Source organism: Drosophila obscura, unplaced genomic scaffold (genome assembly GCF_018151105.1).
Source record: "Drosophila obscura isolate BZ-5 IFL unplaced genomic scaffold, ASM1815110v1 contig_179, whole genome shotgun sequence".
Classification (NCBI taxonomy): domain Eukaryota; kingdom Metazoa; phylum Arthropoda; class Insecta; order Diptera; family Drosophilidae; genus Drosophila; species Drosophila obscura.
In genome coordinates, this window is record NW_024542766.1 from 1,951,765 (window position 1) to 1,974,747 (window position 22,983).

The following is a 22,983-nucleotide window of genomic DNA, read 5'->3' on the forward strand; positions in this document are numbered from 1 at the left end:
CGTGCTCCCTGCTTTTTTTTTTGCATTGCTCAACTGCACTTCCACTTCCTGTCATGCCCCAGTTCCAGTTTCAGTCCCCATCCTGTTTGCTGCTCCTAAATGCCTGTGCCTTTGCCGTTGCCATTGCCATTGCCATTGCCGGTGTTATGTTTACTGTTGCAAAAGTTTGTGACATCATCGGCTGGGGCCTTGACTTCCCTTTGACAGCGCCTGACAGCACGGAAGGCACAGGTCCCGGCCCCGGACACGCATCATTGCCCACGCAACAGGCTGGACAAATGAATTGACTCTCTGTGACTGTGAGATGCTGTCGGCCTCACCCCTCAGCGCAGCACAACATCACAACTCATTTGGATCATTTCCACATCATTCAGGGGTTCAACATTTACTCGCTTTAAGTGGCTGCAAGTTCGGATGGGGAGTTTACGTTGAAGGAGCGCTCTATGTCGAGTCTTAAGTAGCGGAAATTCTCCCCTAGCAGCACCTACAATTTTTACCCTATTTTCCACAATTTAAATTTAGCAATTAATGTAAGCACAGATCAGATTGGGACTGCGCCTTTGTCTTTGCCTTGAGAAGTGCTTTTTGCATCGCAGAATATTCCATGTTGAGATATTGCAAATTATTTGTTGCTTTATTGATTCGATGATTCGCTTTGATTCGATTCTTAGGCGACTGGGGCAAAGCCAATGCGATTGTTGCCCAGATCGAATTCAGTGTAGTACTGGCCAATGAAGACATCGCCCAGGATCCAGAAGTCGGTGCCCATGTACTCGAAGGCGGACATGCAGTTGCCCTCCGACTGGATGATGTAGGAGGCGGGGGTCAGGGCGAAGTCAGTGCCGCCAATGTTGAAGATCACATCGGGCAGGGAGCTGACCAGGGAGCAGGCCACGTAGCCGTCCTCGTCCACACTCAGAAGATCAACGAGAATCTCATAGGCCTCATAGGGAGCCACAATGAGGGAGGTGCCAGTGTCGGCGATGGCCTGGCAATCGCTGCACAGCGAGTTGCCATCGGAGGTGGCGCTGGCCATGGCGAACTGCCAGTAGCCCTGCTGGGAGATCGGCACATAGGTGAGGGCACCCGAGTACAGGGTGGAGTCGGAGCCGCCGAAGATCAGCTCACCGCCGTCGGTGGCGGAGGTGCCGGCGCGGGCCAGATAGAAGGAGAACACAGACTGATCGACAAGACCCTCGGAGACCATGCTGTAGAAGGGAGGAGCCACACCATCGACGGCCAGAGCCTCGTAGGCCATGCCCAGGATGCCGTCGAAGTTGGCATTGTTGAAGTTGGTGCCGGGCTCGTTGGTGGACTCGGCGAAGGTCTGGCTGGTGATCTGCAGTCCGTTCACGTCGACGGTGTCCTCGGAGAGGTAGCCGGTGAGGCTGCCAGTGCCGTACTGAATGGAGAAGGACTCGCCATTGGCCACATAGGTGCTGCTGGCACTGGAGTCGTACTGGTTGTGGGTCAGGCAGGCGTCGCTCTGGCAGGTGTTCGACGGCACCCACAGATTGGAGGAGCCCGAATCGAACAGCACCTTGAAGCTCTGGGCAGGAGTGCCGATGCTGATGGCACCATAGTAGGCCATGTTCATCGAGTTGGAGAGCGTCTCCTCGTTGAGATCCCGTGCCTGGGGCAGCTGGTACTTGGTGGCCAGGTACGCCTTCTCGGCCAGCACATTCTCGCGCGTCTTCACAAAGTTCTGCTCCTTGAGGACGGGCACGCGGTGCAGCTCGGCACTGGCCACTGCCACCAGCAGCGCCAACAGAGCAAACGACTTGATCATCATCTTTCTTTCTGTCTTTCTTTCTGTCTGTCTTTGTAGTCTACTGGAGTTCGACTAACTGCCAATGGCCGGGCCCACATCTAATTTATAGCCATTTGGCCATCAATCACAGCCCACCAATTGCCATTGCGATAAGATTGGGGGCACCTATAATACCAGGCAAGCCGTGCCACTTGAAAGTAGCTTTAAAAAAATAAAATACAAATACCCAAATGATACTTTATCGAGCGATAATTGTAATCCTATTTAGAGGGCGCCGCATATCAGTTCAGGTGTGAATTTTGACTATCTACTTGATAATGCAATTCATTCGTAAGATATGAATCCCCAAAAGATTGGACTTTGTTTTGATTCGAAAAATATATTTATAGAGCAGCAAATATTTGAGATAATTAAATAAAGGGTTTTACTAGCGATAAAATGTTGTTTACAGCGGAGAGGCAAACTGAAACTTTTCATTATCGCAGAGCTGTGAGAAGGTCGTTTTATCGACCCATAAAACTATAGAATAAATGGGGAGTATTCAGAGAGTCAGATCCATAAATAAGCAAGCGAGGAGAATGAAAGGGAAAGGCTTTTGCGAATGTGGAATGGGAACAGCAGAAATATCACAAAATATCACAAGACTTAGAGCTACTTTTTAGTGGCTTAAAATCGAATGATATTATCTACCAATCTCTCAATTATTATCATAGTGCAATAGCTATTACATGTAGCATAAGTACATAGACCAAGAGGAATTAAATTCTTTTTGGCAGAATTTTGCAGACAATAAAAACCACAAAAAGAACTTCCCAAAGAGCTGAACCATTTCAAGGAATTCCAAAATTCTATAAATTTCCAATTAAAAAAAATGTTTTCAACACATTTTTATCATCCTACTTGTTGAAGAAAAAACCAAGGAACAAAACCATCATTCCATTTGGTTGATTTATAGCAATGAGCCTAATTACTAATTGCTTTAAGCCACTTTGGCGCATCTTCACTCTGCCTTTGCTGCACGCAAGAAATTCCAAATTCCAATCAAGCGTTTCACTTTGCCCCATTTACGAGTCCACTCGTCCATGAAAGTATATTTGCTTGGGCAGATAAAAGCAAATGCAGGTTGCTTCCATTTGGAGTCCTTAAATCCTTATTGAAATCAGATTTAAAATCAAATAAAATAAAATGTCACTTCAATTGGCAGAACCGACCCGAACAGGGACAATGGCGATCAATGTGTGCTGATTGACCAAAGAAAGAAAATGCGGAGAAATTGTGAGCTTTTTGTGTGGGGTTTTTCTTTTTGCGGTTCGCTGTGGGTGGTTTAAGCCACAGGTTATTTTCCACAGGCGGGTAGAGGGATGCACTGCGAGTGTCCTGGGCATCCGCCGCTTATCGCTGACCGCACTCCCAGTGTTGCCACCACAAGGTCCGAGGAATGAAGGCATCCACGGGTGAACGGGTGAGTGCGTTGCGCACTTTTTTGGGGGACAAATAAAGTAATCAACGGATTTAACGCAACGTTGGGCAATTTCGGTTACCCATTCCCATGCCATTTGTCCACTGGCACACAGTGCGTATGATTACTGTTTTCTGCGGTGACATTTCGTGTGGCAATTATTAGGCAGACGCCTTCAGGCGACAAATGCCATGCGGGCATCCCATCTGTTCTCCGACAGACACTCGCTGCAAACCGTTTATCAATCATTTTTTGATTTATGGCCACCAATGCGAAGTGGAAGTGGAGTTGGAGTGGAGTTGGAGTGCATGGCTAGCCGGTTGTAGCTCGTAGATACACATACTAAAATAAAGTATACGCACCCTGGGCCCGTGGGCGGATGGCTCATCCAACTAATCGAACAACGAATCACTCGCATGTGTACTCATACGAATTTCGATTTATTTTCGTATTATTTGTTTCTCTTTTTTACTGTCCAAACGGCCCAAAGGCTTAGCCGCGCAAATGCAAATAAAAATTAACCAAATAAATATTTGAATAAAAATATAACCCTGAAACGCTGAAACGTAAATAAATGTCTGTTTCGGTCAGTGAGCAACATTCTCATTCCCGATCTGATAGCTTCACACTTGACTGACAATGGGCATTAGTTGCCTTGCCGTTCATCCAGCCATCGGTTTCCTTCCGCTGATTGCATTTTCACAGCTTGCCACCGCGATGCACTGACTCGCATTTTATGCACTTTCCGCTCCGCGTGGAAGTCAGCCAAGTGTCAGCGTCATTTAATCGAGTAATATATCGCTTCAAGTACGAAATGGGCATTTAGCAGGAAGAGAAAAGTGCCATGGCAAGAGCTTACTCCAGCAGTGACCTTTGCTGACACTGCAGCAGCAGCAAGCACTCTGTCAGTGACCTTTGAGGAGAGTCCAGAAGCAAAAAACAACTTAAAACCAAAGAGTTCTTAAGTAAATGCCAAAAGAAAATGGGTTTTAATTAAATGAATGAGTTAGATTAAGGAGGAAATTTTAGAGAATAATTCAACTGCACCAAAATAATTCTAAAAGGTCTCTGAAATAGTTCCAATCCAAGTCTTTCCTGTCTTCCTTCAAATATTAAGTAAAATATATCTAGAAGAACACATTTGCACATCCCAATCTATATCCCTTTCCAAATAAAATACCACAAAATCTGCTGTCTAGTCAAGACACCTTTCATTGCTCATCTTTTTGGAACCTTCTTCCAACCCAAAAACCTTAAAAAAACTCTGCTTACTATAAACCGCAGCTCAACTTCAAACAGAGAAACCAGAAATCAAAGCTTGACAGTCTAATCGGGTGTTAAGTATCTCCTTCCGCTCAAAATGGAATACGTCCCCGCTCCGTCAATGCGAATTTCATCCGCAACCTTGGGGGCATATTCAAATCGCATCAACTGGAATTGGGCAAAGCGTTTAACCAGAGTGTTGGAAGTCAGCTTTTGGCCATGGTTAACCCAAATAAACTGCTGCTTAGTCAGCAAATACATTTGTCTAATGAGATCCTTGGCTATTCGCATACCTCTGGGCACTACACACACACACACAGTGAAAAAATCCCACCTTGACCAAATGCTAGGGGATATGTACAGCGAAATGGGACGGGCAGAGAGATCTAGGATGGAGACTGGAACTTAGGGTTGACTGGGGGCTGCAGCCAGAACTAAAGTGAAACACGAGAGTCAGACATTGAAATTGCATTGCGTTGATTATGGTGTCCAACAACAAGACACCTACTTCTGGCCCTCTCCTGCCCCTTGCCCCTTGCCGCTTGCAGCTTGGATTTTGTCGGCTGTCACAACGCACCACCCACCACCAACGGTGACCCGCTGCGTTGGTAACTGAAAACGTACTTATGATTGCCGCCGTGGGAGTGGAGTCCTGTGTTGGGCGGGGGGTCACACGAGTGGGTCATAGTTGAAATTGAATTTGGGTCATTCAATCCCAATGCCAGGGCTACACGTTGGCTACGTTGGAATGTTCCTTCAGCAAAACAATTACAAATAAATATCCTGCACGTGCTCTCATTTTGTTACCCTGTAATGAAGGTCTTTGCGGAAGGTATGTTGAGTTCTGTGAAGGGTTGAATACTGACAACATTTTCTATTTTCTGCACACGCCACACATTCCCATCAATTTTATTTAAATCATTTTTTCTCTCAGTGTTTTGAGGGGCACTTGAAGCGAAAATTCCTCTGAAATCTGTCTAGAAAAGAGCAACAAAATAATTATGGAAAATTATGGAACCACAGACAGTACATTAAATTTTCATATACCCAAATGAAAATTGCGTGTACGATGAATGTGTGGAGAGGGGAATAATGGAGATGGCGGGAATGCCTGTCACATCAGGAAGTCGAAAAGCAAAGGAAAATTCGTCCTGCCGCGTTGTAATTGGATGCTTATTGAATTAGTGACAAAGCCGTGGCTGTGTTTGGGTTTGGGAGGTCCATACAACCCGCTGTTCACAGTGCTTCCAGCTACCATTTTAGATATTCATCAAATTATATGTATTCCGTTTGTCAAATTAAGCAAACACAACCGAGCACAGACAGCGAAGATTGATTTGGATTTGTCTTGGCAGCAGACATTTGCCTTGATTTGGGCTGTGTTTCTATCTGCATCTGCTTCGGCATCTGTGGCATCTTAACTGATTAGTTGACTAAGCCACTGAGTGTACCAGAGAGACAGAGAGCTAAATGTCCACAAAGTGACCAAACAATCTCTAGGCATCTCCTTTGCTTGGCAAAATCCCACGCAACACCTAAATGCCAATGAAAGATTTGCCTGCAGGTAAGTTGATCTTCCAGAGATACCCCAACAAGCCAATCGACTAGACAGTCAACTATAAATCAAAGGAAAATCAACAGCCCAGCACAGCAATTTGACAAGTTGAAGAACCAAATAAAATACTATCTGAAAAGCAAAAAAAAACCATGTCCATCAATCAAAGGCAATCAAAGGTAATCTTTCCACGAGATAAGATATGAAGATGATAGCTTCAAAATTAAGTTATAATAACGCATGATGGTGACTAGCCACTTGTTGTTTGAGAGGGTTTTGGGTTAATTTTATTATTATTTATAATCTTTAAAAACGTCACGAATACGTAGTAACATTTTTTGGGAATTTATTTTGAAAAGATTTAAGCAATGACCCTGAAGATAATGTCAGTAAGAAATCAAACCAAATGAGGTTCAAAAATGTAAAAATATATGGGTTTTAATTCTACAAAAATGCTTGGGTTCTGCAAGGTTAATGACAGCTAACCCAAGGAAAGGTTAAGCCTAAAAAAGGCTTATGGAAAGCTATGGAAAGAATATTTAGGAGTTAAAACAATCAACAACAATCCTCCAGGCAATCAACAATATTTAAGTGAAAGTAAGGAATGGTTTTAACCTCTACTAATGAACCCTTTTAGGAGCACCTACAAACAGTCCCAAAAAACCCATAAAATTATACTCCAAATTTCAATTGCCTTAAACGTTTAATAACTACTGATAAAAGGTCACGTCACATGACATTCGCTAATTATAACCTAACCAACGCCTAATGGTTATGTACCATTAAAAAAAAAAAGACTTCAAGAAAAGTTTCTGCACTTCCTCGTGGGAGAAAAACTTTCTTAGGAAGTTCTCTTTATACTCTCTACGTGCACGACAGAGACACCATCGTTGTCATGCTCATCGCTGCTGTTCATGTTGTGGATAACCCGAGCATTACTCGGATGCCAAAAACAATGAAAATATTGTTGACCCAACCAGAGAGGCAGGCGACAGTCGGCAGTCGGCCGTTTGGGGTGTGGCATGGCAAAGGTGCCACATGTAAAGACAATGAGGTGGAAAAGGTGAACAGAAGACAGGTGAGCCGAGTCGGAACATTTAACTTTGGGAGGCTAAAAGCTTTGCCCCGCCACAAGCCCCGTCGACAGGAGGGGGAAACTCACATCCTCCAGGGAATTGCCACGAGAGCGAGCTCTGCTCTGCTCTGCCCGTTTCTCAAGACTCGGATGAGGATAAGGATGAGGCCTGTGGCTGTGGCAGAAGCACTACCTGGGCACTCTTTACATTAACTTAAAAATTCATTGCGGCCCAAGGAATTCTTTTATTTTTGTTGTTACATCTTGTCCTGTTCTGCTTCGTGGCCTGAATCTTTAAAATTGATGAAAAATTATGCCAAAAATGTCGGCAACAGATTAAAATAATTGCACTCTACTCGAGCGTTGAAGTTTCTGTCGGGCATTTGGGTTTATGGTTAACAGAACAAGCCACAAATTGTTCGGGCAACAGGTTTAGACCAAATGGGAATTTGGTGTTAGGCCAAATGTTTTTTTTTTTTGTTTTTTTTCTTCTGCTGTATTTCGTATTCAAATCTAGGGAATTTGTGAATTAGCCTCAGGTGATTTGGCATTGTTGTGTTCGTTTCAGGTTTCTTTTTGATTTCGGGCTTTTGTTTGCCACCATTTGTGACTTTTATGTGATGCTTTGATGAGTTTTCTTCGTCTCGAAGTTTGGTTCAGTAAATATTTTAAATAAATTATAGATATTCAGACATATTCAGTGCTGTTTTGGGGGACTCAAGTGTGGTATATTTTATGAATAAATATTGCTGGAAGGGTACTCATAATTTTGTATATTTATGTGGCCAACAAATTTGACATTCTCCTTGGAATTTTTTGCGTTCCCTGATAGTGTTTTTGTGTTTAGAAATCTCGCTAAGTATTCACGACTACTATTCAATTATTTATGAATTATATATACTAATTGTTTGATTTTAAATGTTTCAAATAGTTTTCAAATGTCTTTTTTATTAAAACAAAAGTGTTGCCTACTTTTAAGGGCAACGCCAAATGGCTATGCATACTGTTGCCTACTTTTGAGAGCACATCAGGGATCTACTCATGCAATATGTGTGGGTCGTGTAACGAAAGGAATCCTTAGGAGAACGATGAACTAAGCAACGAACAAGAACTTGGAAAATACTTTTGCACTTTTTTAAAGTTTCCACACACACACATCACAGTGCCACGTAACACGCAGTGGCAAAGTGCGTCACAAAAAGTGGCAAAATATTCAAATGAAAGAAAACCCCAAAGGAAAATGGAGTGGGAAAATTGTATATGCATTTGCTTGTTTTTGAATATTGTGTGTGTGTGCGTTTGCATTTATTTCCAAAATAAAAAGAGAGAAACTCAGAGACAAAAAAGAAATAAACTTGTGGCAAAAGTTTTACTAAATACTTTGTTGAAGGAATTTTTTTATAAGCCATCGCCACACACAAATTACAAATCCCAATCCCCCTGTCATCATGTGCACCAGTTGTTAGCGTATGTATATGTACATATCGATGTCAATACAGTGGCTATGGGGCGGGGCGGCGCGGGGCTGCTGTTGGGTTGCTCTTTCACTTTCGCTTGATTGCATTGTCAGGTCTCTAAGCTCTGGTCCCGTCCCCCCCATCCTGCCACTGGGACCAGCTCTCGAACATTTGAGTCCTCTATTTGTTGCCTGATAAACTGCCAGTTGGAATGACGTTTGTTGGTTTTTGCTTATGTTTTATGAGCATTGTTGCCACAAAGTTGTCGCCTCCCGCCCCCACCGCTCCACTCCTTTGAATTTGCATTGAATTTCTGTTTCTGTTTGCAAAATGTAAATTCTGCTCTCCCATATCACAAAGCTTTGAGCTCTACGTATATTGCCACTGAGTGTTGAGCTGTTCAAATAGTTTTCCTGCCTTTAATTGCCTTTTGCTTTGGCTTAAATAAAGTTTGTGCCACTTGGAGATCTTTGAAATTGCTGTTCAAATGGTTTATATCCTGCCAAAGGATATGAATTGTTCTTTTGGCTGGCTCAATGAGCTGGAAAAGTACACAAGAGAAGGAGGCACCGAAGGAGCATACTCCTTATGGTTTATGGTTTTTCCTTCAGCAACAGTGGAAAACTCTTCCTGAGTGAAAGTTCAATCAGAGATCAGAGGATGGAAAAATATATATTTAATCTTTGGATATCATTTTGTTTCCATTTTAATATTGCTTTCAAATTCAAAATGATTCTTTTAGGCAGCTCTGGAAAGAAATTTCATTGAGGCCACGTTTTAGGCATTCGTCTTCCATTTCATTTCGTTTCCAGCTGAGCAGCATGAAGAGTATTTAATTTAAATGCCGGCCATAAATGTTCAAATATTTTTTAAAGCGAATTTATTACAAAACAGCAAACTTTGTCATACAAACAATTCAGGGGAGCAGCGAGGCAAACCCAAGGAGCACAATCCTGGGTAAAGAGAGGAAGTCGATGGAGGCAAACACTCTGGAGGGGGAGGAGGACTGGGCACACACACACACCCACACCCACACATAAAAGCCATAACACCAGGGCATTTCTGAGGAGTCCGTGTGTGGTGGGAGAATGTGCGGCGGGTATGAGACGGATGGATGCATGTCTTATCACAGAAAAGGAATGGCATGGCATTTCCCCTAGCGTGGCAGCGCAGCAGCATCAGCACCAGCACCAGAGAATGCTTATAGGAAAATGCAACATAAAATACTTTTTAAATGTGAATAAATATTTGGCATGGGGTTACGTTAAGCATAAAATACCATCAAAGGTGGGCCTGAGGATGGGCGTGATGGGTAATGCAAATGGAGAGTGAAAATGTATGCTAAGAGGTTAACATTTATCAGAAGCAAATTTATATCTCTCCTGCAGGCGCACTTGAAAAATGTGAATCAAATGAAACGAAATATTACCCTGAGAGCAGCAAAAAATACTCCAGAAGCATTTGGCTACCTATCGTATCATTGAAGATAAATTGTGCACACAATTGTCTAGCAAATGTTTTGGCCACGCTTTAACAAAATCAAAACTCAAAAACCCACACACAAATATTGGTTAAAAATTTGTTGAAAAATTGCAATTCAAAAATACATACATAAGATTAAAAACCGCAGATCCGGCTTAGAGTTCATCAAAAGCAGCAACATACAACAATCCCCTTTGAATACCCCTTAACTCTGACTACGCAAAGAGTCTGCTCGTTTAAGCCGTATCTATGTTGATTTCTTGCCGTGAGAGTAGAGTATGAAAATTATGTTCATTTTTAAGAGAAACTTTTAATGAGTTTTCCCACTCAATTTAACCCGAAACTCGTGTAACTTTTTTTATGCAGTTTCCAATTCAAAAGCCTAATTGAAGGCATAAACTTATCCGGCAGAAGAATCGTGCCCCCAATTACATTCACACCGTAAAAACTGACAAAATTATGATCAGCAATCATCCTGTGCCATAAGAATGCAATAAATGAGAGAATAAGCCTCGAAGTGCTCTCTATCTGTGGGGTATTTTTGGATTTAATGGACTCCCTATTGCAGCGGAGACCACGAAGGACCCATTTAAGTCCAAAGCGTGGCAGGCAACAGAATAAGGAATGTGCCATTTTGCTTTGGTCCGGGTGTTTGCTTAACTTCCGCCGGGAGCATGTTAATTTTTAGACAGTGACTCTCCTCCTCCGGCTCTACCACGATGATTAGCATGCATATGTGTGTGTGTGTTGCGGTGGGGCCAAAGTTCTCTGGGAGCTGTTGGCAAACAACACTGGCAAAACAATTTAATTAATAAAAATATGCAAATTTAATTAGACGAACGGACAACTGGGGGGTGCGCTTGTTAAGACAAATTTTATTCGAAAGTTTTCTACACCGTTTTGGGTGTTCGGTTTAAGCCCTTTTTTCCTGGGGATTAGCCACGCTCAAGTGATGAAATTTTCTACGTTTTAGCCACAATCAAGTGGCGAATTTTACTGCGTTTCAGCCATAGAAAAGTATCGAATTTTGAGGGTCTTCTCAGCGCACTCAAGTGAAGACTTTTGTCTAAGTATTTTTTAATTGATGCCCAGGCTTAGGTTCACGTTTACCTTCATGCTTCCCACTTGAATTAATTGAGCCTGAAAAAGTTTCCACATCATTCCACTTAGAGCCACGGAAAACCCAAAAAGAACACTCAAAAAGAGAGCATTTAAAAATGAAACCATATGAAAGGAAGTACAACTGACACCCAAATCAACTGCCATCTTACGGTCTCTTCTGTACGGGGTCCGTTTGGATATTTTTATTTGGCAAATTTAAAGAAAACAACAATTCCCCAAAAACGGAATTGTAGCAGTTCAAAGCATTTAAATAAATAACCCAAGGGTGGACTCTTAAATTAAGTAGTTTTCAACGCCTGTCATTCCACATTTTGGTGCACCTGTGCCACAAGTTCTCTGTTCTCGGTTCTCGGTTCTGCCTGCTCCGACAGTTTGCCCCAAAGAAATGTGGTAATATAAAATAGCAAAAACGTGTGGGCAAACAGTGGGATGGAAGTTGGAATTTATTGATTAAAATTGTAATTGAAAAAATAGTATTTGTTGCTAAAGGGAAATCCCCTGGGCTTTGCTGAGATTTATGAAAGATATTTTCGTAGAGTTAAATGCGTATTTATTTTAAGAATATTTGTGCAAAAGCTTATATTCTTGAAAGATAAGTGAGGTGGAATCTTGGGTCTAATTTAGGAAGAGGAAACCCTTTAATGAACACCCATAGAGTATTTGGAATATTTCTTTTAAAACATTACAAAATAGCCCCATTTATTTAAACACCAAAATTCGTCTAAAAAATTCCATTTAACACTGTATAAAAAAATGTGAGCAACAGAAAAGGATTAAAAGGATTTCATCTCCTGTTCCATGGTGCAAAAAAATAAAAGCAAATCACTTTTCCGCTCTTACTCCACAGCTAAGCGGCTTTTGCGCTGCGTCACACTTAAATACATTTTTAATTTTCATCACTTTTCAATTATTTTTTTTTTTTCGTTATTCTATAATTTTAATTTGATCTACATGCTGATTTTACTGGCATTAATTTTTCAGTAAAACGAAAATTAATTGCTGATTTATAATAAATGCAAATTTGTGACTGTAGCCAGGAACATAATTGTTTCGCGAAACGCACAGTCCCATTCAATTTAAAATAAAGTTTTGCGGGTGAAATACGAGTACAGGGCTCAGTCATTCGAGTCACTGAACAGATGAGTAATTCCAGGGCAAATAAGGTTGATCTTTGGATGCGGGCGAGATTAATTTAAATTGCTTGAAATGTTTAAGCCAAAAAGTTTCGGAAAATATTAAAGAAAATAACTTCCCGCACATGTTTTAGCCAAGAAGTTTCACTTGATTCTAAGCCAAGAAGTTCCTCTTCATTTTAAGCCAAGAACTTCCCTCCAGCAAAGAGCTTCCCTCCACACATTTAAGCCAAGAACTTTAAGAAGCCAATGCTCAAGGTTTCAGGCAATTGAAGTAGGAAAACTCTCAAAGCAACTACAGCTTGCCATAAAACCCCCAAAAACTATAAGAACGATCCAATATGAGGAGCCGCATAAAGCTTTAAATGATTGCGATAATCCCAAGGACTTACTTGGTAATAAGACCATCGCAGGGTCGACTTCAATTTTGCAACATAAAATAAAGATTTTCCCAGATACAACAATGAATAAAAAGGTCGCCTAGGCCAACAGCCAAAAGCGCAAGGACGAAGGCGAAGCAACAAATGTCCCGGGCTCAACACACATCATCGAAAAGGACATCTTGAGCACAATGGAGGACTGGGGGTTCCATGTTGACTTTATGGCTTAGGCCGGGGCTAAGCAGCAATTTCCAAAAGGCCAAACACGGGGCATTTGCAGAATTACAAACATATGAAATTTTTAGCCATAAAAACATACATAATTAAGTGGAAGATGAAACAGAAAGAATATATGTACAATAAAAATACAGCTGCATATGTAAAAGGGTCAACAATAGACCAAAAAAAAGATTATGGGATCAACTTTTACATTTTGTTGATTAGGAAATAATAAATTCGAGGAAATTTTTAAATGAACTCGAGACAAAAAAGGGGACAAAGGAATAAATAATTTCATTAATGAAGAAGTTATTACAAATTTGCGAAAAGAGATGGAATTTGATGGAATTATTAAAGTAATTAGTAAACTTTTTGAATTTACAAAGAAAACTCAAATAAAAAATAAAGTGATTTTATAAATAATGACATCTAAAATTAAATAATCCTTAGAAATGTTTCAAAATATTATATTTGCTTGAGTACAATTTAAGCTCCTAAAAACAATGGTTTTCCCAATCATTCTCGAAAAATCTTAGCAGAAGAGAAGTTTTCCGACGGCTAATATTATATCGAAACATTTTTAAATTGAATTCAAAAATGTTCTTTAGAATAAAAACAAAAAAGAAATTCCCGTCGGCTTAGTAAGCTGATCAATTTTTAAATAGATGTTTCAAATAAAAAAAAGTTATTTAAAAAGATAAATTTATAATTTAAAGACGCCGAAATTATGATGAACACAATAGATAAATTCGTTGATGTAAAATAAATGAAAAGGTGTTTTAAATTGAGTAATTGAAGGACGTATTTAAGAATTGTAAGTTCAGAAATACATGCTCAAATTTGTTAAGAAACTTTTTAAGCAAGAGGAAGTAGATTTTGGGATATAACTCATTTGAAAAAAAGATTATTATTCTTTTATATTAATATTATTTTCTAATCGATCTTAACTATATTATTATCATAAAATCATAAAATGTATCATATAACTCACCTGTTTTAAGCAAATGCACAGATAAAAACGTTTTTTAAATTTGCTTTGCACACAAATATCAGTTTGTTAATAAGTTTTTTTTTTTACGAAAACTTCACTGGAAAATACACAGAAACTAAGTTCAAAAACTGGGCAAAACACTTCTAGAATTTTCCAAATTTAAATAGATTTAACATTAACCATTAGTGGGGTGCTCTGTGGGTGCTTCTGCTTCGGCTGCTGGGTGACTGCACCGCTTTGAGTGTGAAACGTGAGTGAAATCGGCAGCCCAAGAAGCCCGCGATTTATACGAGGCGAATGGCAAGCCGATGGCCAGCCGAGGATACGAAAGATTTCAACGGTTTCAGGTAGGGAGAGCCGATTGCCAAGCACCGAAGTACGGAGCTCCGAAGTGGTCCCTTTAGCCCCCGCAAAATACTCGTATGTATGATTTGTGGGTTTGGGGGATTGTGCGCAATCATTGGAGGAGTCGCGGCCAGAGTACGAATTTAATACGAATACGCAACACGTGGCAATTTGTGGTCATTATTGTTATATCTGGTCCTATCTGTTTATTAATCATCAATTACGCACAATTATCGGGTCGGGGATCCATCGATCATGCTATCAGTATCGGCACTAATCAGCAGCAGATTATTTTCAATTAGTTTCTCTGGCAGCTGTCAGTCGCCAAATCCAATATAAATCCCCCACTCAATGCATTTGCATGCTTATTAATTCTCTTGGGGCATTATCTCATTATCTAATTTGCCACATTCGGGACTTCGCCATTCCATGACTAAGCATTGCAGATTATTATATAAAATATTACCATCCACAAATGAAAATCATATCAATGCATAATGTACGTATCATGATGATGAAAAAATATGGCTGATATAAATCTAGGATAACGAAAGGTTATGTGTTATCTGTTAGATAAATAAATAAATAAAAGTCTGTGGTCTATTTCTGTTTTCCAGGTTTAAATACAAAATTATAGATTCGCTTACCAAAGTAAATGATCAGCGCTGATCGCTTCGACATGCTTTCCTTTTTTTCCTGCATAACGAAAAAATATGATATCACTTGAAAATGTGTGGAAATTTATCTTAAAGATACGTACCATGTGCTTGTCGTTTTCGCTCTCCGCTTTACGCGACATTTAACGATTTCGTTTGACGCCATAGCCATAGCCCCTTTGTTACACATTACTTTCAATATTTTCCGCCTAACTACGCTTCACATAAACAAAATTAAAAATAAAAAACAAAATTGGGATACTTTTTGAAATTTCAACAATTTTTTAAACACTTGGGTTTAGGCACGTGTGAAAAAAAAAATACGAAACACTTTTATCCGTTCTATTTTCAATGGATTTGTATTCTGGAGTTTTAAAATCAGTCGTTCCATTTTATTGTTGCTTACATGAATTATCTAAAAAGAGAAATAAGATTATGTAAATTAATCATACAATAAATTTATGAATAAATAGATAATATGATACGTATTTAATTAAGTAGTACCAACGACAAAAAATAGTTAAATGAGCAATGCCCTAACATTTCCAGGGTAGACCAGTTTCATGCTGAATAAATTAAATGCATAAATAAATTATGAATATGATTTTCTCCATATTTGTATGCCAGTACATATTTATTTGACCTTTCTCCAGCAGAATCGACATCATTTACAAGGAATATTCTTTGACCTATCCCAAGTATTCCAGCATATTCCCCAATCCGTGCAGATACTCCTCCCATTTAATTGTAACACTTTGTCATATAACACACACGTTCATCAACTCTCTCTCTCTCTATCTTTTCTGCATTTGACAGAAGGGAAAATCATGTAGGCGCCTGAAAATGGTCACAAAAATGGGGGAAATGCCAGTGGCGTAGTAGGGAAAAATTCTTATTGCCTGTCAAATATACGCACATGTTTCTGTACATATGTTTGTATGTATGTCTAATGCTGTATCTTTTTGTACATATGTATGTTGGATGTAGATTTTATGACATTAAACGCGACTAATGACTGATAAATGTGGACTGATAAAAGCTTTACAATGTTTTTTTTTATTTATTTATTTTTTTTGCTATTGCCAGCGACGTGTCCGACTTGGTTTCGGTTTTTTGTTGGTGAATCGCATAAAACGTGATTCTAATCTCTAGAGCCGCGACCTTGACCACAGCTACCCACACAACACAGATGAATTTTTCTATATCTGTAGAGGGAGAGAGAGAGAGAGAATCTGAATCCTGTGAGACTTGGGCATCAGCTATCCAACTGTCAAACTATGCCGAAATCATAAAGATAATTAAGAGGAATTAGCCAAGCATGTGTTAACTTTTTGGTCAGCCTCAAACACCCTCCTCATACATAATTAATTCCCTGCCAGACATCAAAGAAATTGCATTTCGCTGTACTCCCCACTGGATGAGGCTGCCTAATTTATGAAATTATAGGATAATAATTTTCACTCCCCCGCACACGCATATAAATCAATACTCATGGAAATGGAAATTGACTTTGTGGGTAGCATGTTGCATGTAGCACGGCGATGCATTCCGCTTCCCGCTGAGCCAGAGCGTCCGGTGGGGTAGTGCATATTTCGATTTTATGACCACAAAGGATGCCAAAAGGTTGTTGGCATTCGCTTTGAGCCACATTAATGCAACATCATCTGCCCCCCATTCAACGACAATGCGTGGACGTCAATGTTTTTGACGGCAAGAATTTAAACAATCTGGAAAAGACATTCAAATGCAAATGGCACCAGGCTTTATGCCTGAATAAAGAGTATAAATATTACATAAATATTAATAGGTATTCTATTCAATCCATTGCAATGCATTGGGCAACCAATTGATTATTTAATTGTTATTATACCCGATACTAAAAGGATACAGGAGTATGTTTAATTCATGCAAATGTATGCAACACCCAGAAGGAAGCGTTTCCGACCCCATAAATTATATAGATCCTTGATCAGCATTGAGAGCTTAGCTGACTAATTACAAAGATAAGTTTTCCAACCCGACTAGCGCTCTCATTCTCTCTTCTCCAGTGAAATTCATAATCATTAAACTAATTTTATTTAATTAAAAATAACTAAGCAATCCACTATTGTAGGTGTCTGAGGAGCCTAACTGGTTCGCAGAAATTCATATTAGGCACCTAAAAGGGGTTACTCTGATCTGATGAGAGCCACAATGCGGATGACGATGCTAAGCTCAAGAACGTGAACGTTAGCTGAGGGGTCCAAAATTTAAAAGCGCCTAAGAAGTAGGGAAGCTAATGCAAAAACTGGACGAGTTGGACAATACAATTTCCGAGCTGCAAAGAGATAACCAGACCAAACAGCTGACAAGTAAACAAATCAAACAATTAGATATTTATTCGATTCTGGGAATTTATTAACAGAGCAGAAGAGAAACAAAACTTGTCGCCTTCCATTCCGGAAGATTCCATAATGTAGATGGAATGACAATTGAATACAAATTTCTCATATTGGTAGCACATCAACAACCTAGCCGAATAGGTTGTCAGATACTACCGACCAAAGCTTGGTATCCATCAACGCGAAATCGAAATATTCCTGTCAAACTTCATATAAAAAAAAACTGTGCAGGAATTTTTCGTTTAAGTTTTCCAGGCGTATGTATCCAGCAAAATCCAAACATTTATATCGATAGTTGCCTCTCGATTGCGTGTGTGGGACTGAGAAATTTCTGACATGACACACAGCTCAGGAATATATGTTCTACAATTATTTCTGTAGTGAAAAGTAAGAGATAGAGGCAAAAAGGTACTGACCCGGCTGTAGAGTTGACAAAATCCTTTTAATAGATCCTTTAATAGATACTTGCATCATATAATTGTGCAGATAAAAGCATGCCGAGTTACATTTTGCGCCCTTAACTGAGCTTTGGCTCTTCCAAGGATTACTATTGGCATTGGGAGTGCTGCTGCTGCTGCTGCCGCTGTTGTTCTGCCTGCTGGAGCATTTGCTGCTGCTGATAGATGAGCTGCTGCATGGCATCGATGGTGGTAAATTGACTCTGGTTATCCTCGCCATAGACCTGTTGCTGCTGCTGCGTCTGCTGCTGGTATATGTATTCCTGTTGCTGTTGCTGCTATCCAGCGGTGGTCCAGCGCACTTTCATCAAAGTTTGTCAGAATCTAATTTATCAATTTGCTGTCCAGCATTTCATCCAGTGTCAATGGAAATGGAATTCTCATCGGTTGTTGGGCAGCGGCAGTACTTTTTCTTCGGTTGGCGGCGCCTCCTGTGACTCCTCCCGGTTATGGCGGACACAGCCTGATCTAGTTCACTCATCAATCCCACGTTTGTCTTGGCGGATTGGCCGGATTGCCGGTAACAATGCGCAGAAAGTTCACATTTTCCAGATAGTGTGGGCTCCAATTTAATGGCCTCCTCGATGTGGACCGGCTGCAGTTCCAATATTTTCGGTGCAGCGGCTTTCATGGCAAGGTACCGCGTGAATTGTAGCTGAAATATTCCGTTTTTAAACTGTGCATTTGTTACGCTGCTATTTACGCACCTTTTCATGTTGCCTCAACACAATTTGCGTGCTAAATAATAGTTTTGTCAGCATTCTGCAATAAAAAGAATTCCCGAATCACATTTTGCGCACTGTTTACAAAAAACATCTGATTCAGTGGAGTGACCAGGCACTTATAGAAAATGAGAAGGTATATTTCGGTATATTTCTGAGAGTCATCGATAAATGCTGCAATTTCTCAAAATCAAATGAAATATTTTAAAAGATAAGGCCTGCAGCATTTGAAGATGGAATTCGCACCCACAAGGAGTACAAAAATCTACAATATTAGCATAGGTCAGCAGCCGCAAATAGTGCAGATAACATAACACAACCCAACCACACACACGCTTCAAGATCGCACGTGCGTCCGACGGCCAAGAGGCTGACGAATTTCCTGGTTTCGTTTACGTAAATAGCACCAATCACGCCATGACGGAGCTCGTAACGCCGCAGAAGGCCAATCCCGTGAAATCCTTCATTGCCGGAGGCTTCGGCGGCATGTGCAATGTCATCACCGGCCATCCACTCGACACAATTAAGGTATGCCACAAAAATTCCACTCGGAAAGTGTAGCTGAAACTCCAGCATATGTTTTCTTATCTGCAGGTTCGTCTCCAGACAATGCCCCTGCCGGCGCCTGGCCAGCCGCCCAGATACAAGGGTGTCATCGACTGTGCAGTGAAGACGTTTCGCCAGGAGGGCTTCCGTGGTTTCTACAGAGGGATTTCGGCGCCCCTTGTTGGAGTTACTCCCATCTACGCAGTGGACTTTGCTGTCTATGCGGCGGGCAAACGTCTGTTCCAAACGGATGACCATATACGCCTCACCTATCCACAAATATTTGCCGCTGGAGCCTTTGCGGGGGTGTGTTCCGCCTTGGTTACGGTGCCCACGGATCGGATTAAGGTCCTGCTGCAAACACAGACGGTGACTGGAGGACCTCTAATGTACAACGGGACACTGGACACCGCTGTGAAGCTGTACAGACAGGGCGGATTTAGGAGTCTCTTCAAAGGAACATGTGCCTGCATTCTGAGAGGTAAGCGGTCAATCTGCACATCCCAAAAGAGGCCATTACATCTCTTGTATAATCCATTAGATTCCCCCACCGGCTTCTACTTCGTAACCTACGAATTCCTTCAGGATTTGGCAAGACAAAAATCAAAAACAGGACAAATCAGCACGACCTCAACTATTTTAGCTGGCGGAACGGCTGGCATTGTGTTCTGGACTTTGGCCGTGCCCTTCGATGTACTCAAGAGCCGCCTACAGTCTGGTGAGTCATCATCATCATCGATTTGCCAAGTATCGGAAATGATTGAATAATTTATGATGCATTTTACAGCACCAGAAGGCACCTATAAGCACGGCATTCGCAGTGTTTTCAGGAATCTGATGGCCACGGAAGGCCCTACAGCACTGTTTCGTGGTGTCCTGCCCATTCTCCTACGCGCCTTTCCAGCCACGGCAGCGGTTTTCTTTGGCGTGGAATTAGCCAACGATTTTTTAAACTAATAGGCAAATTATATGTTATTTAAGAGAGAGAGAGAGGCTATTCTTGTAATTACATTCTATATAAATATTGTTATCGATCCAAATGTGTGGTTTGAAGAGTTTCAATGGGAATTGACGCGTGAGTGGATATTTGATATCTGATATGATATGATTGGATGATTTTGGATATCTTTACCTCCTGCTGAATTTTATCTATGTATTTCATTTTAAGAGTTTTACAGTCTCTCTAGAATCCACCTTCCCCATAGCATAAAAAATAATATAAATGTATGTAGTATATGAAATCGCCCGATCTTAATTTCTGCACGTAAATTCTTTATAATTCGCGTTGCATCGAGTGTATTTTTTTGTTGCCTAAGCAAATGAGAATATGTGGGCAAAAATGAAATGTCTGGCCGCCAAGGAGTTTCTACACGTAAATCAAGGCAAATCAAAGTTATTCATTCTGTTGCTTTTGAAACTGTCATCCGCTTAATGTTATTAGAAGTAGTAAGTACTTCCTACAGCAGAGTAGCAAGGGGGCGCTACCTAGTGTATCCAAAATTTAATTACAAATGGATTTATTATTTATTTAGTTTCTTCCGTCCAGCATTTCCATTTATCTCATATTTTGTCAACTACATATTTAATTTTTGGAATGTCATAAAATCACCTTAAGCACTAAATACGAGTACCAGTTTAAAAATTGCATTTCAAATGATTGCACAAAATAATTTCAAATAAATACGCATATTGCAGGCTTGTAAATGTATACAAAAAAAAATAGGGATTGGGATTAGAATTAGTGTATAAAACATAGAAAATACTTCTTCGGAAAAGATACAACGAATTTAAAAAACAGGAAATTGTGTGTGTGCCTTGCAATATTGATAGGCTGTGATGCTCACTTGGTACAATGCCTATTGTATGTATGTATATGTGTATATGTGTAATACTTACCAAGAAAATCAGACGCTTTAAGACTACACATCCAATGGAGTTCGATTTTTAACACAAATATTTAGCATCCATAGTCAAGTGTTGGCTAGTTTTGAAAGATCTTAATCGTGAATTGATTTGGGCTACTTTACGCTACGAAAATCAAATATCTTGCATTTGAAATAATTATAAATAAATACATGGGAAAAAACGGACTGAAGATGAATGTCACATTATCTATCAAAAGATCAGATTGAATATCACGATTAAGCCCTTAACTAGTTACAAATTTCAGTTTAGCTGCTCAGTTTCTAGTTGTTTGGCTGCCGCTTCTCAGCCGCCTTGACTAGTGCTAGAGCCACTGCCGCTGCCACCTCCGCCAGCATTGGCCAATCCGCCACAGCAATTGCTCTGCGCTGCTTTGGCACCTAAGCTGGCTAATCCAATGGAACTGCCGTCCGACTGCCGCTGGGCGGCCGCCGCGGCTGCAGCACTGCTGCCGTCTTTGCTGCGGGCCTGGCCAATCAGTTCGGCGGCAATCTCGTAGAACAAACGCTCCACATTCTCCGCCTCTTTGGCGGATGTTTCGAGGAAGTACATGTCATGTTGTTTGGCAAACTCTTCGCCAATTTGTGTGGGTATCTCGCGGTCGTCGCGATCCGTTTTGTTGCCAACGAGTATCTTGAGGACCTTGGAGTTGGCGTACTCCTGTATCTCCCGCAGCCAGTCGGGCAGGCAGTCGAACGTGGGCTGGCAACTGATGTCGTACACCAGGATCAGGGCGTGCGCGGAGCGATAGTAGCTTTGCGTGATCGAACGGAATCGCTCCTGGCCGGCAGTGTCCCAAATCTGTAGCTTGATCTTCTCACCCTCCACCTCCACGGTCTTGATCATAAAGTCCACGCCAATCGTGGCCCCCTGGCCGGGTGGGAACAGACCCTGGGTGAAGCGGCGCACCAGGCAAGTTTTGCCAACGCCCGCGTTTCCAACGAGCACGATTTTGAACAGGAATTTGTAGTCCTCCATAGTTTTTTTTTGGGTGAGCGGAGCGTCAGAGAAACGTGCGTGTGTGTTTGTGTGCTCTGCAAACGTAGACAAAAGTTAGTTGATTTCAAAGCAGAGTTTGGACACACCTTAGTCAACGACGCGTAACGCCTGTGTGGTTGATGGGCGATGATGATGGGGTGGTTTGTTGGATCAGCTTACGCCATCAAGGCGAAAGACTACGCCTTGTCTCGTGTGCGCCTCTCACCTGTGGCACCGTCTATCTCGTCGGGTGGTGTTAACGTTCGCCCCCAAGGCTGCTACTGCTGCTGCCCTTGTTTTTTTGTTAATTGTTGATGACTCAACAACTCGACGGCCCCGTGTACTTGCTCTTGCACGGAGGCTGGAAATCAATTCAAGATGATTGGGCCAGCTTTAAAATAGTCGCTATTCAAATGAGCCGAGTGCATGCTGCAGCATTAATTTCCAGCCCGTTTCTGTTTCTCTCTGTTTTTCAGTAAAATTCCGCTGCTGCTGCTTATAAATATAAACAAATCGATTTGACACTGTCACGATAGTATCGATTGCTTTTCTCAAAACATTCAAACTATCGATGGCTCAACTATCAATCGTTTGACAGCTCAATGTGACAGACAACTTATCGAAGAAATATACTAAAATACCATCTCATTTTCATAAAATACCGTAAATATACCGAGTACTTTGGCAACAGTTTGATGTTGCCAGCAGCATGTTTTTAGATACAATATTGCTATCGAAAAATGTCTGTAATTTTTGTGCGGTAAATGGAGTTTGGCGGTCATTTGAAAATGGTATTTTGATGGAAAAGTCGATGTTTTACATGGTAACTACACGCTAACTACACATTTGGTACATATTGTAATAATCAGTTTTTCAAGAATTGTCATGTTTTTGACCTATTCATGCATTTGGTTAAATTCCTCAATATATATCTCAGCTCAGTAGCATCCGATTTGGTCGTTTCACACCTCCCCGTGACCGGAAGAATTTCCCGGATCGCTTGCAGCCAGTTTGGCATCAAGGACATTGAGCATACTTACTTTTAAACACCATTTTGTAATCGATTT

The 22,983-nt window shown here is 41.0% G+C and overlaps 4 protein-coding genes across 6 annotated transcripts; 1 reads left to right on the plus strand and 3 right to left on the minus strand.

Moving 5' to 3' along the window:
- Positions 1–607: 607 nt before the first annotated feature.
- LOC111075351 (lysosomal aspartic protease) lies at positions 608–1,854 on the minus strand. The gene has a single exon (XM_022368560.2). It carries the CDS (start codon positions 1,790–1,792, stop codon positions 668–670), a length of 1,125 nt encoding a protein of 374 aa, XP_022224252.2. The 5' UTR covers positions 1,793–1,854; the 3' UTR covers positions 608–667.
- A 13,157-nt stretch (positions 1,855–15,011) lies between these two features.
- Positions 15,012–22,442, minus strand: LOC111080160 (ras-related protein Rab-30). 3 transcript variants are annotated; one of them, XR_005967570.1, is made up of 3 exons: positions 22,024–22,442; positions 20,912–21,972; positions 15,012–15,323 (listed from the first exon to the last, which is right to left on the minus strand). XR_005967570.1 is itself a non-coding variant. In XM_022375621.2 (2 exons), exon 2 carries the CDS (start codon positions 21,914–21,916, stop codon positions 21,224–21,226), a length of 693 nt encoding a protein of 230 aa, XP_022231313.2. In that variant the 5' UTR covers positions 21,917–21,972; positions 22,143–22,442; the 3' UTR covers positions 20,890–21,223. The 3 variants fall into 3 exon arrangements, 2 of the variants coding, with proteins under 2 accessions (XP_022231313.2, XP_041448253.1); XM_022375621.2 differs by lacking the exon at positions 15,012–15,323 and having other exon boundaries at positions 20,890–21,972; positions 22,143–22,442; XM_041592319.1 differs by lacking the exon at positions 15,012–15,323 and having other exon boundaries at positions 20,890–21,972.
- Positions 18,029–22,979, minus strand: LOC121403943. Its single transcript, XM_041592320.1, has 3 exons — positions 22,957–22,979; positions 18,455–18,509; positions 18,029–18,402 (listed from the first exon to the last, which is right to left on the minus strand). The coding sequence occupies exons 2-3, from the start codon at positions 18,506–18,508 to the stop codon at positions 18,100–18,102; spliced, it is 357 nt and encodes a 118-aa protein (XP_041448254.1). The 5' UTR covers position 18,509; positions 22,957–22,979; the 3' UTR covers positions 18,029–18,099.
- On the plus strand, positions 18,648–20,061 carry LOC111080159 (mitochondrial magnesium exporter 1). Its single transcript, XM_022375618.2, has 4 exons — positions 18,648–18,997; positions 19,064–19,496; positions 19,557–19,733; positions 19,803–20,061. Exons 1-4 carry the CDS (start codon positions 18,887–18,889, stop codon positions 19,970–19,972), a joined length of 891 nt encoding a protein of 296 aa, XP_022231310.2. The 5' UTR covers positions 18,648–18,886; the 3' UTR covers positions 19,973–20,061.
- Positions 22,980–22,983: the final 4 nt, after the last annotated feature.

Bases quoted from the DNA above. Each gene is read 5' to 3' on its own strand.
- LOC111075351 (XM_022368560.2), bottom strand. From the start codon at position 1,792: ATGATGATCAAGTCGTTTGCTCTGTTGGCGCTGCTGGTGGCAGTGGCC.
- LOC121403943 (XM_041592320.1), bottom strand. From the start codon at position 18,508: ATGCTGACAAAACTATTATTTAGCACGCAAATTGTGTTGAGGCAACAT. The intron at 18,403-18,454 runs GTGCGTAAATAG...GGAATATTTCAG, and splicing joins TGTTGAGGCAACATGAAAAG to CTACAATTCACGCGGTACCT.
- LOC111080159 (XM_022375618.2), top strand. From the start codon at position 18,887: ATGACGGAGCTCGTAACGCCGCAGAAGGCCAATCCCGTGAAATCCTTC. The intron at 18,998-19,063 runs GTATGCCACAAA...TCTTATCTGCAG, and splicing joins ATCCACTCGACACAATTAAG to GTTCGTCTCCAGACAATGCC. The intron at 19,497-19,556 runs GTAAGCGGTCAA...ATAATCCATTAG, and splicing joins ATGTGCCTGCATTCTGAGAG to ATTCCCCCACCGGCTTCTAC.
- LOC111080160 (XM_022375621.2), bottom strand. From the start codon at position 21,916: ATGGAGGACTACAAATTCCTGTTCAAAATCGTGCTCGTTGGAAACGCG.